General features: G+C 38.3%; 1 protein-coding gene and 1 long non-coding RNA gene across 2 annotated transcripts; both read right to left on the reverse strand.

Moving 5' to 3' along the window:
* Positions 1 to 921: 921 nt before the first annotated feature.
* Positions 922 to 2,278, reverse strand: LOC108944200 (uncharacterized). Its single transcript, XR_011415095.1, has 4 exons — positions 2,007 to 2,278; positions 1,814 to 1,930; positions 1,090 to 1,258; positions 922 to 1,006 (listed from the first exon to the last, which is right to left on the reverse strand). It is a non-coding gene; the product is annotated as an uncharacterized lncRNA (long non-coding RNA).
* A 13,151-nt stretch (positions 2,279 to 15,429) lies between these two features.
* On the reverse strand, positions 15,430 to 18,904 carry LOC104090850 (pentatricopeptide repeat-containing protein At2g39620). The gene has a single exon (XM_018769007.3). It carries the CDS (start codon positions 18,748 to 18,750, stop codon positions 16,135 to 16,137), a length of 2,616 nt encoding a protein of 871 aa, XP_018624523.1. The 5' UTR covers positions 18,751 to 18,904; the 3' UTR covers positions 15,430 to 16,134.
* Between the last annotated feature and the right edge of the window lie 2,242 nt (positions 18,905 to 21,146).

Consider the following 21,146-nt stretch of genomic DNA (forward strand, 5'->3'; position numbering starts at 1 on the left):
AGTAGTGAGAGATTTTTCAGATGTGTTTCCAGCTGATCTTCCCACAACTAGAAATACAGACTTTTCCCACAGAAGAATCGGTGGGAAATCTGTGTGAAATTTCAATATTCCCACGACATTCCCAGGGGAGACGCTCAGTGGGAAAATGACTTGTGGGAAAATAGTTTCCCGTGAGATTCATGGGTAATTCCCAGGGAGTTTACCATTGAGGGTTTGACGAGAACTTGGTGGGGTCACTAGTGTAATTTCTTACGAATGTCAAGAAAATATAATAATTTGATTTTCTTATGTTTCCCACCGAATACGTGAGAATTATTAAAAATAATTTAGATATTTTTTTTACCCATGAAAGCAATGGGAAATATTCATGGCATGGAAATAAACATATGAACATTCTCACGAATATCAGTGGGAAATGTTGAAATTCTGGAAAACAATATGCACAAAATTCCCACGGAGTCGGTGGGAAATCCGTGGGAAGTCTGGAAAATATTTTCATGGCCAAATATGTTTTTAGAACTACACCACCTGCCAAACAGAAAGTACAACCAACAATACAAGACTAAATACAATTAAGCATTCAAATACCAAATTCAACATGCAATTTAATTCATTTAATAAACAACAACTAATCAATCCATTTCATAATCAATATCCAACTAATTAGAAAGTAGAACAAAAACTCAAAAAATCCAACATTCAACATTCGACATTCGACATCCAGGTACCATCCAAGACAAGCTAATAAAAGAAACTACTCATTAGTTATCATCAGATGTTGGAGAACGGGGCACAGGAAATGCACCAGATGCTAAGAGGGAGTTTATCTGAGACTTGAGACTTTTAACATCACTAGTGACAAGTCTTAATAATCGTCCTTTTGCCTCATTTCTTCCTCCCTTTGCCTTTCCTCTTCCTCTCTTCGCCTATCTTCTTCCTCCCTCCGCTTTGCCTCTTCTTCCCTTGTAGCCCTTTCTTGAAGATACAACTCAGTAATCTTCGCTACCTTCCTATTCAATTCCTCAAACTCATCCAAATCAATCGAGCAATGTGAGGAAGAATAAGAACCAGACACTCCATAAGTACGACGACCGAGACTAAACTCTGATCCAAAGTCGTAGACTCTCCCCTTATGCACGCCACCAGCTGCCTTAATCCACACGTCCATGATCTCCTCTTGGGATGGTTTGATTAGCCTACCTTGATCATCAATCGACTGACTTTGAATGAACTCCTCCAAGCTTCGTTTGAAAGCATCCTGTAAAAAAATTACAATTATTATAAAAGTAAACTTTATTAAAGAAAATTAAGGGGAAAAAAGAGAAAATGCTAAGAAATATTAATTTTTTGACTAATAATTCTTATATTAGGAAAAAAAGGAGATCAGAAGGAAAAGACTAAGTGCGATGTTATAAATAAAACATGATTCATGTAATTTAATCAACTGGCACTTGAAAGCCTTTGTAACTAAGTGTGATGTTATAAATAAAAGTCAGTGAAAAAGAAACATAATTTTCCTTCAGCTTTGAAGCTTAATGTATCTTTTAAATCAAATGGCCTGTTATGATCATTACAAAAAGTGATACTAACAGAGGTACCAGATTGTCCAAAAGGTAGATTAGAGTTACTCCTAACTACCCAATTAAAGAAGTTCCTAGTTTGTTTGCTTCCAAAGCTAGTGAGACAAACGATGGGAGGAACTGAGTATTACTCATACTTAAACAATTTAGCAGTTAGATGACTTATTACAGTTGATAACAAGTGAGTGTTACCAACAAATAAGCTAGTTTAAAATAAAGTTCATTAATCTTACATGGGTTGTCTCGGCGTGCGGCTCGACCCAAGTCATTTTTGTTCCATCCTTCAACTTTTTCATGTGGGTTTCCTCAAATACCTCATCATGAGTAACTAGTCTTCCTTTAGCCTTTTCCTGAAAAATAAATAATATCTTAAAAAATGGTAACCAAAGTAGTTATAAATCAAGAAAAATATAATAAAGATATTACCAATCTTCTTCTTTGAGCCGCCATACTGATTGAACCGCCCGTGTGCACCGAGCCACCCTTGTCGGACAAACGGGCTTCCCTTCCCTGGTTGCTCTTTTTTCTCAAATTTCGGAGAGTTCCAATACTCAAGAACTTTAACCCGTATATCATCAAGAGTCCAACTTGGCCTCTTTTTACTTTCTTGGGCAGTCCGAAGCATATCACACAACCTATCAGAACATTTCTTAAAGAAAACGGCTCGTACCTCAGCCTCAGAATCGTGTGACCATGCACACTTCTTTTGTAAGTAAAACATGTTAGAATAAATAAAAAGAGTTGAAAACTAAAGTAAAATATTAATTTTACCCTATATTCAGCAAACATTATGTCCCTAACGTGAGTTGGAACTTCTGACTAGAACCTCCATGGTGCGTGATAAAACGAACACATCTGTAACGACCCTACCAGTCATTTTGAGTATTACAACCCCGTTTCCCCATTTACTGCTCAATTTTTGCTTTACAGTTATTTTATGACTTACCGGGTTAATTAGTTCGGGTCCGCTGAGGTTTTGAAATGATTTGGAACACTTAGTTCCAATGCTTAAAGCTTAAGTTGGAAAAGTCGACCGGATGTTGACTTATGTGTAAACGACCTCGGATTTGAATTCTGATAATTCCAGTAGCTCCGTATGGTGATTTTAGACTTAGGAGCGTGTCCAGAAAATTATTTGGAGGTCCGTAGTGGAATTAGGCTTGAAATGACGAAAGTTAAATTTTTGGAATGTTTGATCGGGGGGTTGACTTTTTGATAGCGGGGTCGGAATCCACTTCTAAAAATTATTATAACTTCGTTATGTTATTTATGACTTGTGTGCAAAATTTGAGGTCAATCAGACGTGATTTGATAGGTTCCAGCGTCGTTTGTAGAAATTGAAAGTTTCAAAGTTCATTAGGCTTGAATTTATGTGTGATTCGTGTTTTTAGTGTTGTTGGATGTGATTTTAAGACTCGATTAAGTTCGTATAATATTTTAGGACTTGTTGGTATGTTTGGTTGAGGTCCCAGGGGCCTCAGGTGAGTTTTGGATGGTTAACGGATCAAATTCGGACTTAAAACCACTACTGAAATTTTTGCTTCTGGTATTTTTGCACCTGTGGAGGTTTGATCGCAGGTGCGAAGCATGTGCGCCCCAGTCATCGCAGAAGTGAGCTTTCCACAGAAGCGGAGCTAGCCTCGCAAATGCGAGCCTGCAGAAGCGGCTCCTATCTCGCAGAAGTGGCTCCAATGGTGGCTGGGCGAAACCGCAGAAGCGGTTGAATTCTCGCACCTGCGAGACCGCAGAACCGGCTAAGTGAGTCGCAGGTGCGGAACCCCTAGACAGTATACATTTCGAAGGGGTTCCGAGTTTTGCCAATTTTGGACCTTCAAGCACGGTGTTTGGGGCGATTTTGAGAGATAATTCAAGAAAAACTTGAGGTAAGTCACTTGTGATCATTTCTACTCCATAATATTGAATTATCATCGAATAACTCGACTAAATTACATGTTTTTGAGGTGTAAATCGGAGATTCGAACTTAGGAATTTGGAAATATGATTTGATGATTTGGAGGTCGAGTTGATGTCGGATTTTTGTAAAATTAGTATGGTTAGACTAGTGGTTGAATGAGCTTTCGGATTTTGTAACTTTTGTCGGGTTCCGTGACGTGGTCTCTACGGGTGATTTTTGAGATAAGTTTCGAATTTTGATGGAAAATTAGTATTTTCTTATGGAATTAATTCCAATAAATTTTATTGACTGAATCGAATTAATTCTGGCTAGATTCGAGGCGTGTGGAGGCCAATTCACGAGGCAAAGACATAGCGGAGTAAAGAATTACACGGTTTGAGGTAAGTAACACTTCTAAACTTGGTTCTGAGGGTATGAATCCCCGAATTTGGAAATATCAATTGTTGAAGGTGGAGCACATGCTAGGTGACGAGCGTGTGGGCGTGCACCATAGAAATTGTGATTAATAAATTCTATGGAGTTATAAAATATAAAGAATCATGTTATTATCCGAATATTCTCCCCGTGTTAGGAAATTGAGCTGAGACTCTTATTAAAGATCATGTTTAGGCTATGTGCTGATATTTTTGGACCCATGGGGTCGTGTTGCTATTGAAATAATCATTTTAAAAAAATATACATTTCACACTCAGTAATATTCATCAATTATGAGGATATTTATGGGATCGAGCTACGCGCCGCAGCAGGCCATATTGGCTTTATATATATTATTATTGTTCTGAATTGGGGCTGCCCCCCTGCAGCAGGCCATAATGGATTTATACATTATTATTATATGGATCGGGGCTGCCCGCCTGCAGAAGGCCTTATAGGCTTTACTATCATTTGGATCGGGGCTACCCGCCTACAGCAAGCCTAATAGGCTTTACTATTTTATGGATCGGGGCTGCCCGCCTGCAGCAGGCCTTATAGGCTTTATACCACGCTTGGGCTGAAGGATCCCCTTCGGAGTCTGTACACACCCCCAGTGAGCGTAGATGATTATATATATTCGGGATGGACTTCCCAGGGCATGGACTTGCCTTACTTACGATGATTATATATATATATTCGGGATGGATTTTCCCAAGGCATGGACTTGCCTTACTTATTTATATTATAATGAATTTACCTGGACATGGATCTTGTCCGTATCATTTACATTTGGGGATAAATTACCCCAGGGATGGATTGGCCTTATACGGTACTGAGTGACTGACTGTCAGTCAATGTGTGTATATATATATATGAGTGGGAACACCCCTGGGTTGGATTGGCCATAAACTGTACCGAGTGGCCGAATAATTTGTGACCAGTATTTACATGAGGTTTTTCTACTGGGATGTCATATTCCTCATATCATGCAATATTGAACTATTTCACTTGTAGTGAGTTTAACTGTTGAACTTGAAAGCATGACTATATTTTTGTAATATTATTTATACTGGACTGTACCTGCGGAGCTCGTCACTACTTTCAGCCCAGAGGTTAGTCTTGTTACTTATTGAGTTGGTTGTACTCATACTACACTGTACACCTTATGTGCAGATCCAGGTGCTTCCGGACACGATGACTGTTAGACCTCAGTGTGTTACCAGTTGGAGACTATCAGGGTAGCTGCCTGGCGTCCGCTGACCTTGTCTCTCTTTCCTTCAGCTATTGTATTGTTCTATACTTCTGACTAGAACCTCCATGGTGCGTGATAAAACGAACACATCTGTAATGACCCTACCAGTCGTTTTGAGTATTACAACCCCGTTTTCCCATTTACTACTCAATTTTTGCTTTACAGTTGTTTTATGACTTACCGAGTTAATTGGTTTGGGTCCAGTGAGGTTTTGTAATGAATTAGAACACTTAGTTCCAAGGCTTAAAGCTTAAGTTGAAAAAGTTGACCGAATATTGACTTATGTGTAAATGACCTCGGATTTGAATTCTGATGATTCCAGTAGCTCCGTATGGTGATTTTGGACTTAGGAGTGTGTCCGAAAAATTATTTGGAGGTCCGTAGTGGAATTAGGCTTGAAATGGCGAAAGTTAAATTTATAGGATGTTTGACCGGGGGGTTGACTTTTTGATATCGGGGTTGGAATCCAATTCTGAAAATTTTTATAACTTCGTTATGTCGTTTATGACTTGTGTGCAAAATTTGAGGTCAATCGGGCGTGATTTGATAGGTTCCAGCGTCGTTTTGTAGAAATTAGAAGTTTAAAAGTTCATTAGGCTTGAATCTATTTGTGATTCGTGTTTTTAGTGTTGTTGGATGTGATATGAAGACTCGACTAAGTTTGTATGATGTTTTAGGACTTGCTGGTATGTTTGGTTGAGGTCCCGGGGGCTTCGAGTGAGTTTCGAATGGTTAACGGATCAAATTCGGACTTAAAACCACTGCTGGAATTTTTGCTTCTGGTATTTTCGCACCCGCGGAGGTTTGATCGCAGGTGCGAAGCCGAATGTGCGCACTAGCTATCGCAGAAGCGAGCATTCCGCAGAAGCGGAGCTAGCCTCACAAATGCGAGTCTACAGAAGCGGCTCCTAGCTCGCAGAAGCGGCTCCAGTGGAGGATGAGCGAAACCGAAGAAGCGGTTGAATTCTCGCACCTACGAGACCGCAGAAGCGGCTAAGTGAGTCGCAGGTGCGGAACCCTGGACAATATACATTTCGAAGGGGTTCCGAGTTTTGCCAATTTTGGACCTTCAAGCACGGTGTTTGGGGCGATTTTGAGAGAGAATTCAAGGAAAACTTGAGGTAAGTCACTTGTGATCATTTCTACTCCATAATATTGAATTATCATCGAATAATACGACTAGATTACATGTTTTTGAGGTGTAAATCGAAGATTCGAACTTAGGGATTTGGAAATAAGATTTGATGATTTGGAGGTCGAGTTGATGTCAGATTTTGGTAAAATTGGTATGATTAGACTCGTGGTTGAATGAGCTTTCGGATTTTGTAACTTTTATCGGGTTCCGTAACTTGGGCTCCACGTGCGATTTTTGAGCTAAATTTCGGATTTTGTTGGAAAATTAGTATTTTCTTATGGAATTAATTCCAATAAATTTTATTGACTGTATCGAATTAATTGTGGCTAGATTCGAGGCGTGTGGAGGCCAATTCACGAGGCAAAGGCATAGCGGAGTAAAGAATTACACGGTTTGAGTTAAATAACATTTCTATACTTGGTTCTGAGGGTATGAATCCCCGAATTTGGTTATATCAATTGTTGAAGGTGGCGCACATGCTAGGTGACGAGCGTGTGGGCGTGCACCATAGAAATTGTGACTTAATAAATTCTGTGGAGTTGTAAAATATAAAGAATCATGTTATTATCCGAATATTCTCCTCGTGTTTGGAAATTGAGCTGAGACTCTTATTAAAGATCATGTTTAGGCTATGCGCCGATATTTTTGGACCCATGGGGTAGTGTTGCTGTTGAAATAATTGTTTAAAAAAAAATATACATTTCACACTCAATCATATTCATCCATTGTGAGGATATTTATGGGATCGAGCTACGCGCCGCAGCAGGCTATAATGGCTTTATATATATTATTATTGTTTTGGATCAGGGTTGCCCGCCTGCAGCAGGCCATAATGGCTTTATACATTATTATTATATGGATCGGGGTTGCCCGCCTACAGAAGGCCTTCTAGGCTTTACTATTTTATGGATCGGGGCTGCCCGCCTGCAGCAGGCCTTATAAGCTTTATATCACGCTTGGGCTGAAGGAGCCCCTCCGGAGTCTGTACACACCCCCTAGTGAGCGTAGATGATTATATATATTCAGGATGGACTTCCTAGGGCATGGACTTGCCTTACTTACGATGATTATATATATATATATATATATATATATATATATATTCGGGATGGATTTTTTCAAAGCATGGACTTGCCTTACTTATTTATATTATAATGAATTTACCTGGACATGGATCTTGTCCGTATCATTTATATTTGGGGATAAATTACCCAGGGCTGGATTGGCCTTATACGGTACTGAGTGACTGACTGTCAGTCGATGTGTGTGTGTGTGTATATATATATATATATATATATATATATATATATATATATATATATGTAGTTGGAACACCCCTGGGCTGGATTGGCCATAACTGTACCGAGTGACCGAATAATTTGTGACCAGTATTTACATGAGGTTTTTCTACTGGGATGCCATATTCCTCATATCATGCAGTATTGAACTATTTCACTTGTAGTGAGTTTAACTATTGAACTTGAAAGCATGACTACATTTTTGTAATATTATTTATACTGGACTGTACCTGCGGAGCTCGTCACTACTTTCAGCCCAGAGGTTAGTCTTGTTACTTATTGAGTTGGTTGTACTCATACTACACTCTGCACCTTATGTGCAGATCCAGGTGCTTCCGGACACGACGACTGTTAGACCTCAGTGTGTTACCAGTTGGAGACTATCATGGTAGCTGCGTGGCGTCCGCTGACCTTGTCTCTCTTTCCTTCAGCTATTGTACTGTTTAATACTTTCAGACAGTGTTTTTTATCAGTCAGACATTGTATTCATATTAGATGCTCATGTACTCAGTGACACCAGGTTTTGGGAGTGTTATATTTGTATTTGTGAGATTTCTTTCATTGAATTTAATTATTTTGTTTTCAAATTAAAAAGAATGGTGGTTTATTAAGATTGTGGGCTTGCCTAATATTGAGATAAGCGCCATCACGACTGGTGAGATTTTAGGTCGTGACAAGTTGGTATCAGAGCCTAGGTTACATAGGTCTCACGAGTCATGAGCAAGTGTCTAGTAGAGTCTTGCGGATCGGTATGATGACGTCCATACTTATCTTCGAGAGGCTATAGGGCATTTAGGATATATACTTCCCATCTTTCTTTCCTTATCGTGCAAAATTTATTCAGCTTGATACATAACTCTTTGAATTCCTTCCACGTATTCGTATGCGCACGTGAGCGCTCAGTATTAGCTGTGCATCACCGGCTTATGATTGTATGAACGAGGTTCGAGATATGTATTATGTGTTTTGGTGATGGGCCAGTCTGGAGGACTTGAGGCCATGGGTAGACCGCAACTTAAGCTCGGTAGCTTCAGTTGTAACTTGTACATTTGTACTCATATGTCCGGTAATGTCCCTACGAGGGGAATTTGTGGCTCGATGAGCGGTGGAATGTCTTTGTGATGAGTATGATGAAACTGCGGGATGTGTTAAGATGATTTGAATGTGACGAGAAGTGTTTCCTTGAAATGTAAAGGAAGGCCATTGGGTGCTTGATTTTCGTTTTGATATGACGTATAACCTCGAGAATTAATGTTTTGGAGGATCTTTCACGTTATTAAATTTTGGGACAAATTAAATTCTCATGCCTTGTTGGTAAGTTCAGACTCGGGAAGATTAAGTGATTGCATAGTAGTTGTGGTTGTGAAAAAGGGTATAAGGAGATGTCAGTTGAGGCTAAGCAGGTGGGTATAACCCGCGAGGTGATCTACGAATGTGTGATTTTTATGATATTGTGTGGAGGATTTCTTATCCATCAGTGGGTTATATTTGTGCGATTTGAGTTGGGATCGGTTGTAATAGTTGACCTGACTGTCACAAGGGTGAATGCGAGATTTGCAGATAATTTGAAGTATTAGATGGTTTGCGTTATAGGAGCACATGAAGGATTTAGTTAAATCTCGCTGCGGTATTACGACAGTAATAGAGTATGGATATCGTGAGTTATCGAGTGTTTAAATTTATGGCTTTGAGCCAAGTGGGGAGTTTGCTAATGACAATTCAATTCATGGTTATGTATCAAATTTTTGTTTGGTCAGAAGTATACTTGGGAATCAGTGATGGCTTGCAAAGGTGGAGTTCGAGAATAACTTGAGTAAGGAAATTTCTGGATACGAGTTATGGCACTTTAGGAATATAGGAAAATCATGGGATGAGTGAGCTCTTATTTCTAAAAGATGTAGCGCGCACAGAGTATGAATTTGATCGGTGGTATTAAGGCAGGGTTACTTCTTTGAGTGGTACTGTGCTAATGGGGCACGTGTCTTTCAGCCCATGTGGGCGGTGCAATTTAGATTTAAACAAAATAGGTGACTCTCGAGAAGGTGCTAATGGATTGAAAAACGTATGAGTGGCAATTGAAAAAATTTCGGATTCGTATATCGCTAGAATCGGTTATTTACATTGGATGGTGTCGGGACTTGAGGTAATTCTGTACGACTATGGATTCTACATTTCAGTATAAGAAAGGTAAGAAGAAATTTTTTAAATTCACATAAGGTATTTTCAAAGTGAGTGTTACGATTTTGGTATTTATGGAGGTGCTTAAGAACAATACAGTGGCTTATGGGCCTTAGGGCGATGTGGTATTATGTTAGGATGTCTTGTAGTGAGCTTTGGGTAAGGATCGTTGTGTTCTGACAAGGAGAATTGTCAACTTGAGGCTAATTCAGAAGAAACTCGGAGAAAATAGGACAAATGGGTAACATGTTGGATAAATATGGTACTGGTATGCTCGGTTCTTTTGGTTCTTATGATAAGGTGGGTCTTTATAGGATTTTTGTGGCAATACTTTCGGATTTGTCAACCTGTGTGGCTTGGTCGAGTTAGAGGAATTTAGTTTTGATAGCTTGATTAGGTGAAAATGGATTTCAAAATGTTATTAATGGTTCCTACCATGGTTTGAACCGGATATTTTCTACCGGTATGGGGAACGGGTTGTGCATTGTGATTTCCTCCTGGAAAGAAGCAAGAGAAAAGTTTCCAACTAATAGGGTATATAATTTGCTGGTGACTCAGAGTTTATAATGAGATTCTCGTGCTTTTCACATGATAAATGTGGTGTGTTGTGCGGGATTTAGATTTATATGTACGAGGTGGCAGTTCATTCTTGAAAGGAAGATCACGAATTCTGAACGAAATGGTTAGTGTTATATATTTAGATGAATGTTATAGTTGCTCGGTAATCCCTGAGAAGGGTGTACAGTTGAAAGGGGCATTGTGTTTTGATTTACGGATGTTCATTGGTATTACGGTACTCTCCTGGTTGATAGACTGTTGATATTCAAATTATTGATATTATTGGCACGTGAGTTGTCCGTGCGGGTTCAGATATTGATACTATAACACGTTAGTTGTCCGTGCGAGTGATGTTAATGTGAGCTCTAGAAGAGCTGGTTACTGTTATTAAATTTGTGTGTCTTGGTTCTACTATATATAATGAGCTTATAGCATTACAGTTGTGGTGGTGCTTGTTGAACTTACAATGCGGTTCTCTACTTTGAGACATCTTCCATTTTGGGTACAAGGTTGCAGTTGTGGATTGAGTTGTATTGGTGTGGTATGTCAATGGGAGTTGTGTTTAATAATATAAGGTCATTGGACCTAGAATGGATACTATCAGGTTTGATTACGGTATATTGGGAGGATAATATTGAAGGTCGGCTTAGAAAGTGACTATGGTTCTGGTTGGGGCGGAGAACTCCATGACTTGTCGATCTGATAAGGTGTTATGAGATTTTGCATGTTTCTTTCATTATCAACAGTGTACGAAGGTTTTAGATCGAGGTTTTGTTTGATATGGGGTTTAATTCTATTACCGGGTTACTTTGGAGTAGTCAATATGATCGAAACTGGTGCTGCGAGCATGCGAGTTGTGTAGTATGTTAGGTGATTATATCTGGGGTTATGGTTATGGCTTGATATAGCTTGTTCAAACTCATACAACATGTAGATGTGAGATTCAAGTCTTGAAAAGAAATTCTGAATGTTGGAAATTGAATTCCAAGGTTTATGGGCTAAGATTGAAGTAATAATTTTCAATTATGCTGTGTTGTCAGGCCTATACAATTTACACAGAATAGGGTGACATGGGATCACCCTCGGGTATGTGCGTGGTAGATGGAATAGTGATGTGATGGCTTGGAAACAACTCTTGGCACGTTCGAGGACGAATGTATGATTAAGTGGGGGAGAATGTAACGACCTGGCCGGTCGTTTTGAGTATTACAACCCCGTTTCCTCATTTACTACTCAATTTATGCTTTACAGTTATTTTATGACTTACCGGGTTAATTGGTTTGGGTCCGGTGAGGTTTTGGAATGAATTAGAACACTTAGTTCCAAGGCTTAAAGCTTAAGTTAAAAAAGTCGACCGGATGTTGACTTATGTGTAAACGACCTCGGATTTGAATTCTGATGATTCCAGTAGCTCCGTATGGTGATTTTGGACTTAGGAGTGTGTCCGGAAAATTATTTGGAGGTCCGTAGTGGAATTAGGCTTGAAATGGCGAAAGTTAAATTTATGGGATGTTTGACCGGGGGGTTGACTTTTTGATATCGGGGTCGGAATCCAGTTCTGAAAATTTTCATAACTCCGTTATGTCGTTTATGACTTGTGTGCAAAATTTGAGGTCAATCGGGCGTGATTTGATAGGTTCCAACGTCGTTTTGTAGAAATTGGAAGTTTAAAAGTTCATTAGGCTTGAATCTATGTGTGATTCGTGTTTTTAGTGTTGTTGGATGTGATTTGAAGACTCGACTAAGTTTGTATGATGTTTTAGGACTTGCTGGTATGTTTGGTTGAGGTCCCGGGGGCTTCGAGTGAGTTTCGGATGGTTAACGGATCGAATTCGGACTTAAAACCACTGCTGGAATTTTTGCTTCTGGTATTTTCGCACCTGCGGAGGTTTGATCGCAGGTGCGAAGCCGCATGTGCGCACCAGCTATCGCAGAAGCGAGCATTCCGTAGAAGCGAAGCTAGCCTCGCAAATGCGAGCCTGCAGAAGCGACTCCTAGCTCGCAGAAGCGGCTCCAGTGGAGGATGGGCGAAACCGCAGAAGCGGTTGAATTCTCGCACCTACGAGACCGCAGAAGCGGCTAAGTGAGTCGCAGGTGCGGAACCCCTGGACAATATACATTTCGAAGGGGTTCCGAGTTTTGCCAATTTTGGACCTTCAAGCACGGTGTTTGGGGCGATTTTGAGAGAGAATTCAAGGAAAACTTGAGGTAAGTCACTTGTGATCATTTCTACTCCATAATATTGAATTATCATCGAATAACACGACTAGATTACATGTTTTTGAGGTGTAAATCGGAGATTCAAACTTAGGGATTTGAAAATAAGATTTGATGATTTTGAGGTTGAGTTGATGTCAGATTTTGGTAAAATTAGTATGATTAGACTCGTGGTTGAATGAGCTTTCGGATTTTATAACTTTTATCGGGTTCCGTAACATGGGCTCCACGAGCCGAGCGATATTGTTACCAATTATTTAGTTATCTGTTGCAGTTAGTTGTTAAGTTTTACTTCCATTTTATTATTTCAGAATTTTGTTTAGGCTTACCTAGTCGTAGAGACTAGGTGCCGTCACGACGTCCTACGGAGGGAGAATTGAGTCATGACATTTATCCTTGGTACTGAACATTGTCTCATCACGAGAATGGACCAAAAAATTTAGTTGACAATGTTGAACCCGTCGTTAATGACTTTGTTTGATCTCCTTGAACCTAGATCTTGGGATCTCAAGGTAGAGTTACCGCCACAATGACTTGTCATCGGCCATAGTCCCATTCCCCTTGATGATCTTTCAACTACCTCTCTAGTTAGGCCTTTTGTAAGTGGATCCGACACATTGTCGATTGACTTTACGTAGTTAATTGTGATGACCCCCCCTAGAGAGTAGCTGCATAACTGTTTTATGTCTTCGTCGTATATGACGAGATTTACCGTTATACATAACGCTCCCAGCCCTTCCAATTGCCGCTTGACTATCGCAATGTATGAATATTGGTGCCAACGGTTTGGGCCAAAATGGAATATCTTCCAAGAAATTCCGGAGCCATTCAACTTCTTCACCAGATTTATCTAAGGCTATAAATTCAGCCTCCATTGTAGAGCGGGCAATACACGTTTGTTTGGACGACTTCCAAGATACTGCTCCTCCACCAATAGTGAATACATATCCACTTGTGGACTTAGAATTAGTTGAACCGGTTATCCAATTTGCATCACAGTATCCCTCAATCACCGCAGGATAATTACTATAGTGCAAAGCAAAGTCTTGGGTATGTTTTAAATATCCCAAAACTCGTTTCATCTCCATCAAATGAGATTGACCTGGATTACTCGCGTATCGACTCAATTTACTTATAGCACAAGCTATATCTGGTCGAGTACAATTCATGATATACATTAAACATTCCAACACACGAGCATAATCCAATTGTGATATGCTTTGGCCTTTGTCCTTTGCAAGTGCAAGATTCACGTCAATTGCAGTCTTTGCAACTTTAAAATCTAAGTACTTAAATTTTTCAAGTACTGTTTTAATGTAATGAGATTGCGATAATGTCAGACCAATAGGAATACAACAAATAAACTCACCTTTAAGCAAAACCTATCTCTTTGTACGACATACAAACAATCAAAAATGAGATTGCTAGTAGACCTGATTCTGTAACTTTATCAGCAGAAACATCAACCAACCAATAGGAATACAGCATTCCCAACTGGAAAAGCAAATTAGCATTGACATAAGACTCCCTAACATTTGAATACACAAGACTCCCTAGCAAATATGAGTTCACATTCTTTAATCAGATCAATCCGATGAATAAGAAATAAAGGGGTAGCTGAAAGAGCTCTATTAGTCAACTTAGGGATTTCATAAACGGCAAAGGGCCAAATATACCCCTGTACTTTCGAAAATGGTCTAAGAATACCCCTCGTTATACTATTGGGTTATCTATACCCCTGCAGTCATACCTTGGGTTCAAATATACCCCTCATTTAAACTGAGGGACACGTGTTATCGTCCTGTTGGCCAATTCTAAATATCTCCTAATTAATTAAAAAATAATTTTCTAAAGCAATTTTTTTTAATGTAAAAACTGAAAAAAACTGAAATTGTTTTTACTAAAAACTGAAAAAAACGAAAATATTTTTTTTTCAGTTTTTACAAAAAAACTGCTTTAAAAAAATTGAAAAATATTTTCTAAAACAATGTTGTTGTAAAAACTGGAAAACAATTTTCTAAATCAATTTTTTGTAAAAACTGGAAAAAATGAATGTTTTTTTACTAAAAACTGAAAAAATCAAAAATAGTTTTTTCCAGTTTTTTGAAAAATATTTCTTTAAAAAAAACTGAAAAATAATTTTTAAAGCAATGTTTTTGTAAAAACTAAAAAAAAAACTGAAAAATAATTTTCTAAAACAATGTTTTTGTAAAAACTGAAAAAACAATTTTTTTTCTTTTTTTAGTTTAAAAAAATCAGTTTTTTTTCAGTTTTTAATTGCTTTAGAAAATTGGTTTTCAGTTTTTACAAAAACACTGTTTTAGAAAATATTTTTCAGTTTTTTTTAAAGCAGGTTTTTTGTAAAAAGTGGAAAAAAAATATTTTCGTTTTTTTTTCAGTTTTTAGTAAAAACAATTTCAGTTTTTTTCAGTTTTTACAAAAAAAATTGCTTTAGAAAATTATTTTTTAATTAATTAGGAGATATTTAGAATTGGTCAACAGGACGATAACACGTGTCCCTCCGTTTAAATGAGGGGTATATTTGAACCCAAAGTATGACTATAGAGGTATAGATAACCCAATAGTATAATGAGGGGTATTGTTAGACCATTTTCGAAAGCAAGGGGTATTCTTGGACCGTTTCATAAAACATGTTTGTTAGAATTCCAATAAGCTTGCTGTGAACTATTTCTTCCCAAGAGTTCTTCCTGCTAACAGATATAAGTACCTGAACAACCTGCAAGAGTATTAAGAGAAAAGTTGAAACTCAAACATCAAGTGCTTTTGAGACTTGAATACTTTAGGAACAAAACCTCCAAACAAGATTATAAAATATTATTTAATGTTTTCCTTTAGGAGAAAGTAAAGGATTTGGTCTTAGGTTAATAAAAGATTCACTGGATTATGCACTTCCAATATTTTCCCATCACCCTTTAAATACAGTTCTAGCCTTCTTATTTAGTGCAAAATGAACCACCTAACATTGGAAAAGAGACCAAAACACCTATAAAGACTGTATGGGAAGCCGCAGAACCTGAGAACACATCAAGATGCTGTATATCCCACCATTTGCAGATTTCGTCTTGCTTCTGGTCATGTTTCAGTTGAAACAATCTCTCTATCTACGCGAGATAGGGGTAAGGTCTGCCTACACACCACTCTTCCTAGACCCCACTATGTGGGATTACACTGGGTTTGTTGTTGTTGTTGTTGTTGTTCTGGTCATGTTTCAGTGAGCAAACCACGTGTTGATCCCTTCCGACATTGGAACCTTAAGGTCTGATATAAGATTAAATATCAGTTGATGTTTCACCTTTTACATTTTCATCTAAGAACATGAATTTTGTGAACCATGTTCTGTTTCCCGCCAACATCATGGGGCCTTAATATCAGTTGTAGATCCTAGAATTTATAGGTGGAGCTTGAAGCTGGCTAAATTTTGCAGATATTGGAGATCAACCTTGAAGATGTGTGGCACTAAGTACCCAGCAAAATCTTGGAGATTTTTCAGCAGTTGGATTGCCACCCTTGGACTAGTTCACCGAAGAGAAACACCAATGGCTCTCTCTATTGCACCTACATAAAATTCATATCCCCTTCTTCACCTCAACCCAACTACAGCCTGGAGTCTTTCTCAGTCCAGTTTGATTCATCTTTACTCTAGTATGACCTGCATCATTCCACCTACCAGATTGAGAATACAAGCTTGATAATACCACATAATGAGCTGGGTTTCCTTGCTCAAGCTTGACAAGATGCTTCAAAGCAACCTCTGCTAACTCGATATTAGAATGCATTCTAGATGCATCCAACAAGGCTCCCCAAACTCCACCATCTGGTTCCATAGGCATTGTCTTAAGCAGATCCATAATTTCATTAAACAAGCCAGCACGGCCTAACAAATCTACCATACAGGCATAGTGTTCCACATCTGGTTCGATATGGTATTTGCCACGCATGCAGTGAAATATTTTCCTTCCTTCTTCAACCAAGCCTGCATGTCTGCAGGCAGACAAGACACTAAGCAAGGATATAGCATCAACTTCGATGTCCCTATTTTCCATTAGAGAGAAAACAGAAAGAGCACGATCACCTTCCCCATGCATAGAACATGCTGTAAGTAAAGCATTCCAAGAAACAGTGTCAGTGTTCTTCATCTCCTCAAATATACGCTCCGAAAGGTCAAGTTGACCACATTTAGCATACATATCGATAAGACTGTTCCCTACAAGCTTATGGGACCGAAAGCCACTCTTAATTATGTAGGAATGTATAGTCATGCCCTCTCTCAAATATGTCAAATGTGACACCGCAGGCAGGATGCTCACAATTGTGACCACATTGGGCCGAAATGATTCGAATTTCATGGAATGGAATGCGGAAAGGGCTATCTTGGCAAGTCCATTGTGCATGTATCCTGCAATCATTGTGTTCCAGGAGACCTCATCCTTAGAGAAGTCATTTTTGTTGAACAGGAATTCAGCCAAAGACAAACTTCCACATTTGGCATACAAGTCAATTAGAGCATTCTTCACATGACAGTCTGACTCAAACCCGTATCTGATAATTTGACAATGAAGGCATGTTCCCAAGCGTACATCACCTAGGAGGGCACAAGCTGGAAGCACACCAACCATTGTCCCTGGGTCTGGGTGTAATCCAGCTAACCTTAATCGAGAAAACATCTTTAATGCATTATAACAGTCGCCAATCTGCGCATACCCATTTATCAGAGCATTCCATGTTACTACCTCAACCAGTGGCATCTTATTGAACAAATGAAGCGCAAAACTGAATAGATTGCACTTAGCATACATGGAAACCAAGGCAGTTCCCGTTGAAATATCAGAATCGATACTGGCTTTGACAGCATGGCAGTGGACACTCTTTCCTAATCTCACTGCCCTTAACTCTGCACAGGCTGGGATAACGCTCACCAGAGTAACATTATTTGGTTGTGAATACTCATTCTGCATATCTCGAAACAGAGAGAGTGCCTCTTGAGGATATCCTGATTGTGAGAAAGCAGCTATTGCTGCTGACCAAGCAACCAAATCTCTTCCCTTAATTCCCCAAAACAGATCTCTAGCCTTGTCTAGCAATCCACACTTTGCATACATTGTCATCAATGAAGTAGCAACCATAATGTCGGAATCAATCATTTCTTGAATTGCATATTCATGAATTTCTTTCCCTCTCCGTAAATCGCCAATTTCACCAGCCCCAAGCAATGCACTTACAGCTGAGACTTTGCTCATCTTAAAGCCCGTTCTCTTTATGGAATCAAACATTTCCAAAACCTCATGAAAGTTCCCATTATATGCAAAACCTGCCATCATTGTACCCCATGAAACATCATCTTTCCCCGTTAACTCAAGAAAAATTCGGTGAGCAACATTGGGATGATTACATTTTGAGTATGTGTCAATCAAAGCATTATGAACCGAAACTGGAAACACTCTCCTATATACATAAGCATGTATACACCTACATGCCCTCATATCCATTAATTTACAAACTGCTGGAAGCAAATTTAATAATGTCACTGAATTAGGATTAATCCGAAAAATAAATTGCATGTCCTTGAAAAGGTCAACAGCCTTAACCGGCTCTGCACACTGTGCAAGCCCAGAAATCATTGCATTCCAAGCTACAATGTCCTTGTCAGGCATTTGATCAAACACCATCCTTGCGCTCTCGAAATCACCCATTTTACTATACATATCTATAAGCCCGGTCCCAATGAAGACATCACTTTCCAGATTCCTACGAACTACCTCTTCATGAATCAAGATACTGCGTTTAAAATCAGACATAGCAGTGCAAGCTTTCAGCACAAAAGTGAAGGTATACTTATCCGGCTGAATAGACTTTTCCAACATTGAAACGTACAGTTTGAGAGCTTCTTCGTGCTGATTGACTCTGACGTAAGTTCTGATCATTGAATTCCAGAGAATGACAGGTGGGTTGGGTGAAGAATCGAAGAGGGAGCGAGAAAAGGAGCATTTTTGGAAGGAAGAGTACAAATTGATAAGAAGGGTAGTGGTGGAAGTGTTGAAAGTAAAACCAGAGGTGATTAGATGAGCGTGAAGTTGGAGAAGAGAGGAGAGGTCTTTGCACGAAGAGAGGAGGGTGTTCTTAGGTAATTCTTGACAATGAAATCTACGTACTAGTACCAGTATTGAACAACATCTCAACTTCATTTTCCAGCTTTCATGCTCTGTTTGTATATAACCGACTAGTATTTGAAGACTCAAAACGCAGGGCGATTCGAGAGTTTTCAACTTTTGCAGTTTGGAGACTTTCGACAATGAGCATTATGGGTTTTAAATAGCAAGAATATTTAAAACGTTTCAATTCTTCTTTTCTTTTTTTAACCAAAACCCATTTTCATACGCTGTGGAGTATAATGTATATATGCAACGGGTAAAATGCTTTATTATAAGCCGAAGATTTAGAATTTAATTGATTAAATCAAAAAAAAAAAAGAACATATATATCTATATCTATAGTCCTATAAAAAAAATCTATAGTCCTATCATGTCACACTAAAATTCGAACTTGTGACTTAAAATAATTTTTGAACCTCTTTATCTTTATTGCTATTGTAAAAGAAATACTTAACCATCATAAATTGATCTTCGGATTTTATCTAAAGAGTTACAATTAATGGCTCAAATCTCATGCTTCTATATCACCATCTAACTAATTTGCTTCGTTTTCCATCCAATCATGTTCCTTTCTTTCTTTTTCCTACAACGTTAGATCATAGGAGTTATAGATTGTATACTATTAACCATAGAGCATGTGACCGACTTTACTATATTTTTGACAAGTCTAAAGGTAAATTTTATGTGGGACTAGAAAAAACAGAGGAACATGGTTAATTTCTCGAGTAATTAATGATGCTAAGAGATTGTCACGACCCAAATTCACCTATAGGTCGTGATGGCGCCCAACATCCCAGCTAGGCAAGTCAACTAATGATTTAAACATATATTCATTTCTATAAAAATTATCCGAGTAATAAAACTCCTCGAAATTTCAAAAATTAAGAAGATATGAGAAAATAAGATAAATTAAAAACCCAAGTAAAATAATTAAATCCAAAAATTCTATTAGTGTGTGTGCCAAGACCTGATGTCATAAGTGTATGAGCATCTAGTAGATTATATAAAATTCTAAATACTGTATAAAATAAAATAGACGGAATACAAATGCAAGAAAAGGTACTAGTTGCTGCAGAACGACTCAGAAAGGCAGTTCACCACTAAGCCTCTAGATAACGTGGGTGCGCTCCGATAGGTCCTCTGATAGTACCTGTCTCGGATCCTGCACAAAAAGTGCAGCAAGCGTAGCATGAGTACGTAAACAACGTGTACCCAGTAAGTATCAAGCCTAATCTCGAAGAAGTAGTGACGAGAGGTCGACTTTGACACTCACTATGGCTCAATATTATTACAATAGAAATATTTAATTAAACATGATTTTTAGGTGAACAACGATAATTTTCTAAACAAGCAGAAATAAATAAATTCCTTAAATTTCAATGATTTTTAATTTATCAATTTAGCTTCATAAGCTGCAATTAAAATATTAAGGTATCGTGTAATTATTATTATTAGGCACGATTTCTGCCGAGGTCGTACGGCCCGATCCAGAGTGTCGTGTATACTACCGAGGGACGTACGACGCGATCCATAGGTGCATCTATACTGCCGAGGCGTTCGGCCCGCTCCACAAAAAATGAGGACATTTTCTTATGAACCTCCGGAATGAGAAGTTATTATAATATTTAATGCGTAGGATGTTCAATCTTTATTAACAATTCAATAATTTACACAAAATTTGAGTATACGAAGTTTCAATCTTTTACTAATTCCTCAAATAATTTATAATATAATTCCAGTAATTTAATCAAATAAAAGATGCAATTATCACAAGTAATTCATGATTTGAGTCCTAAACTACCCGGACATTAACATAATTAGTAGTTACGCACGGACTCTCGTCACCTCGTACGTACGTAGCCCCCACAATTAGCATCAATTATTAATATGAATCACCTATGGGGTAAATTCCCTCTTACAAGGTTAGGCAAGAGACTTACCTTGTCTCAAAGCCCACTTCCCGATCACAATGTCGTGTAAAAATCCCAATTCGGTGCCGAAAAATCCGAAACTATCCAAAAGTTATATAAAATAATTAATACATGCTCAATAATTCGAAATTAGACTATTAAATTAATTACCCTATCCAAAATGGTAAATTTCTAAAATTCACCCCGGGCCCACATGCCCGGATTCCGGAAATTTTCAGAGGAAATCGTTACCCATAATCTCAAAAACTCAAATATATAATTTCCATCCAATTCCATAACCATTTTCGTGGTTAAAATCTCATTTGTTAAAATAAAAATCAAGATTTTTCATCTAAACCCTTGATTTCCTAAATTTACAGGTTATAATCTATCCATAATCTATGTATTTAACTCAAAATGTGTAGAATTAACTTACCTTCAAGTTGCTAGTTGAAATCCCCTCTCAAAAAGCTCCAAAATCGCCTAAGAATAGAGAGAAATAGGCAAAAAATAGTTGTT

Source organism: Nicotiana tomentosiformis, chromosome 1, assembly GCF_000390325.3.
Source record: "Nicotiana tomentosiformis chromosome 1, ASM39032v3, whole genome shotgun sequence".
Taxonomy (NCBI): Eukaryota; Viridiplantae; Streptophyta; class Magnoliopsida; order Solanales; family Solanaceae; genus Nicotiana; species Nicotiana tomentosiformis.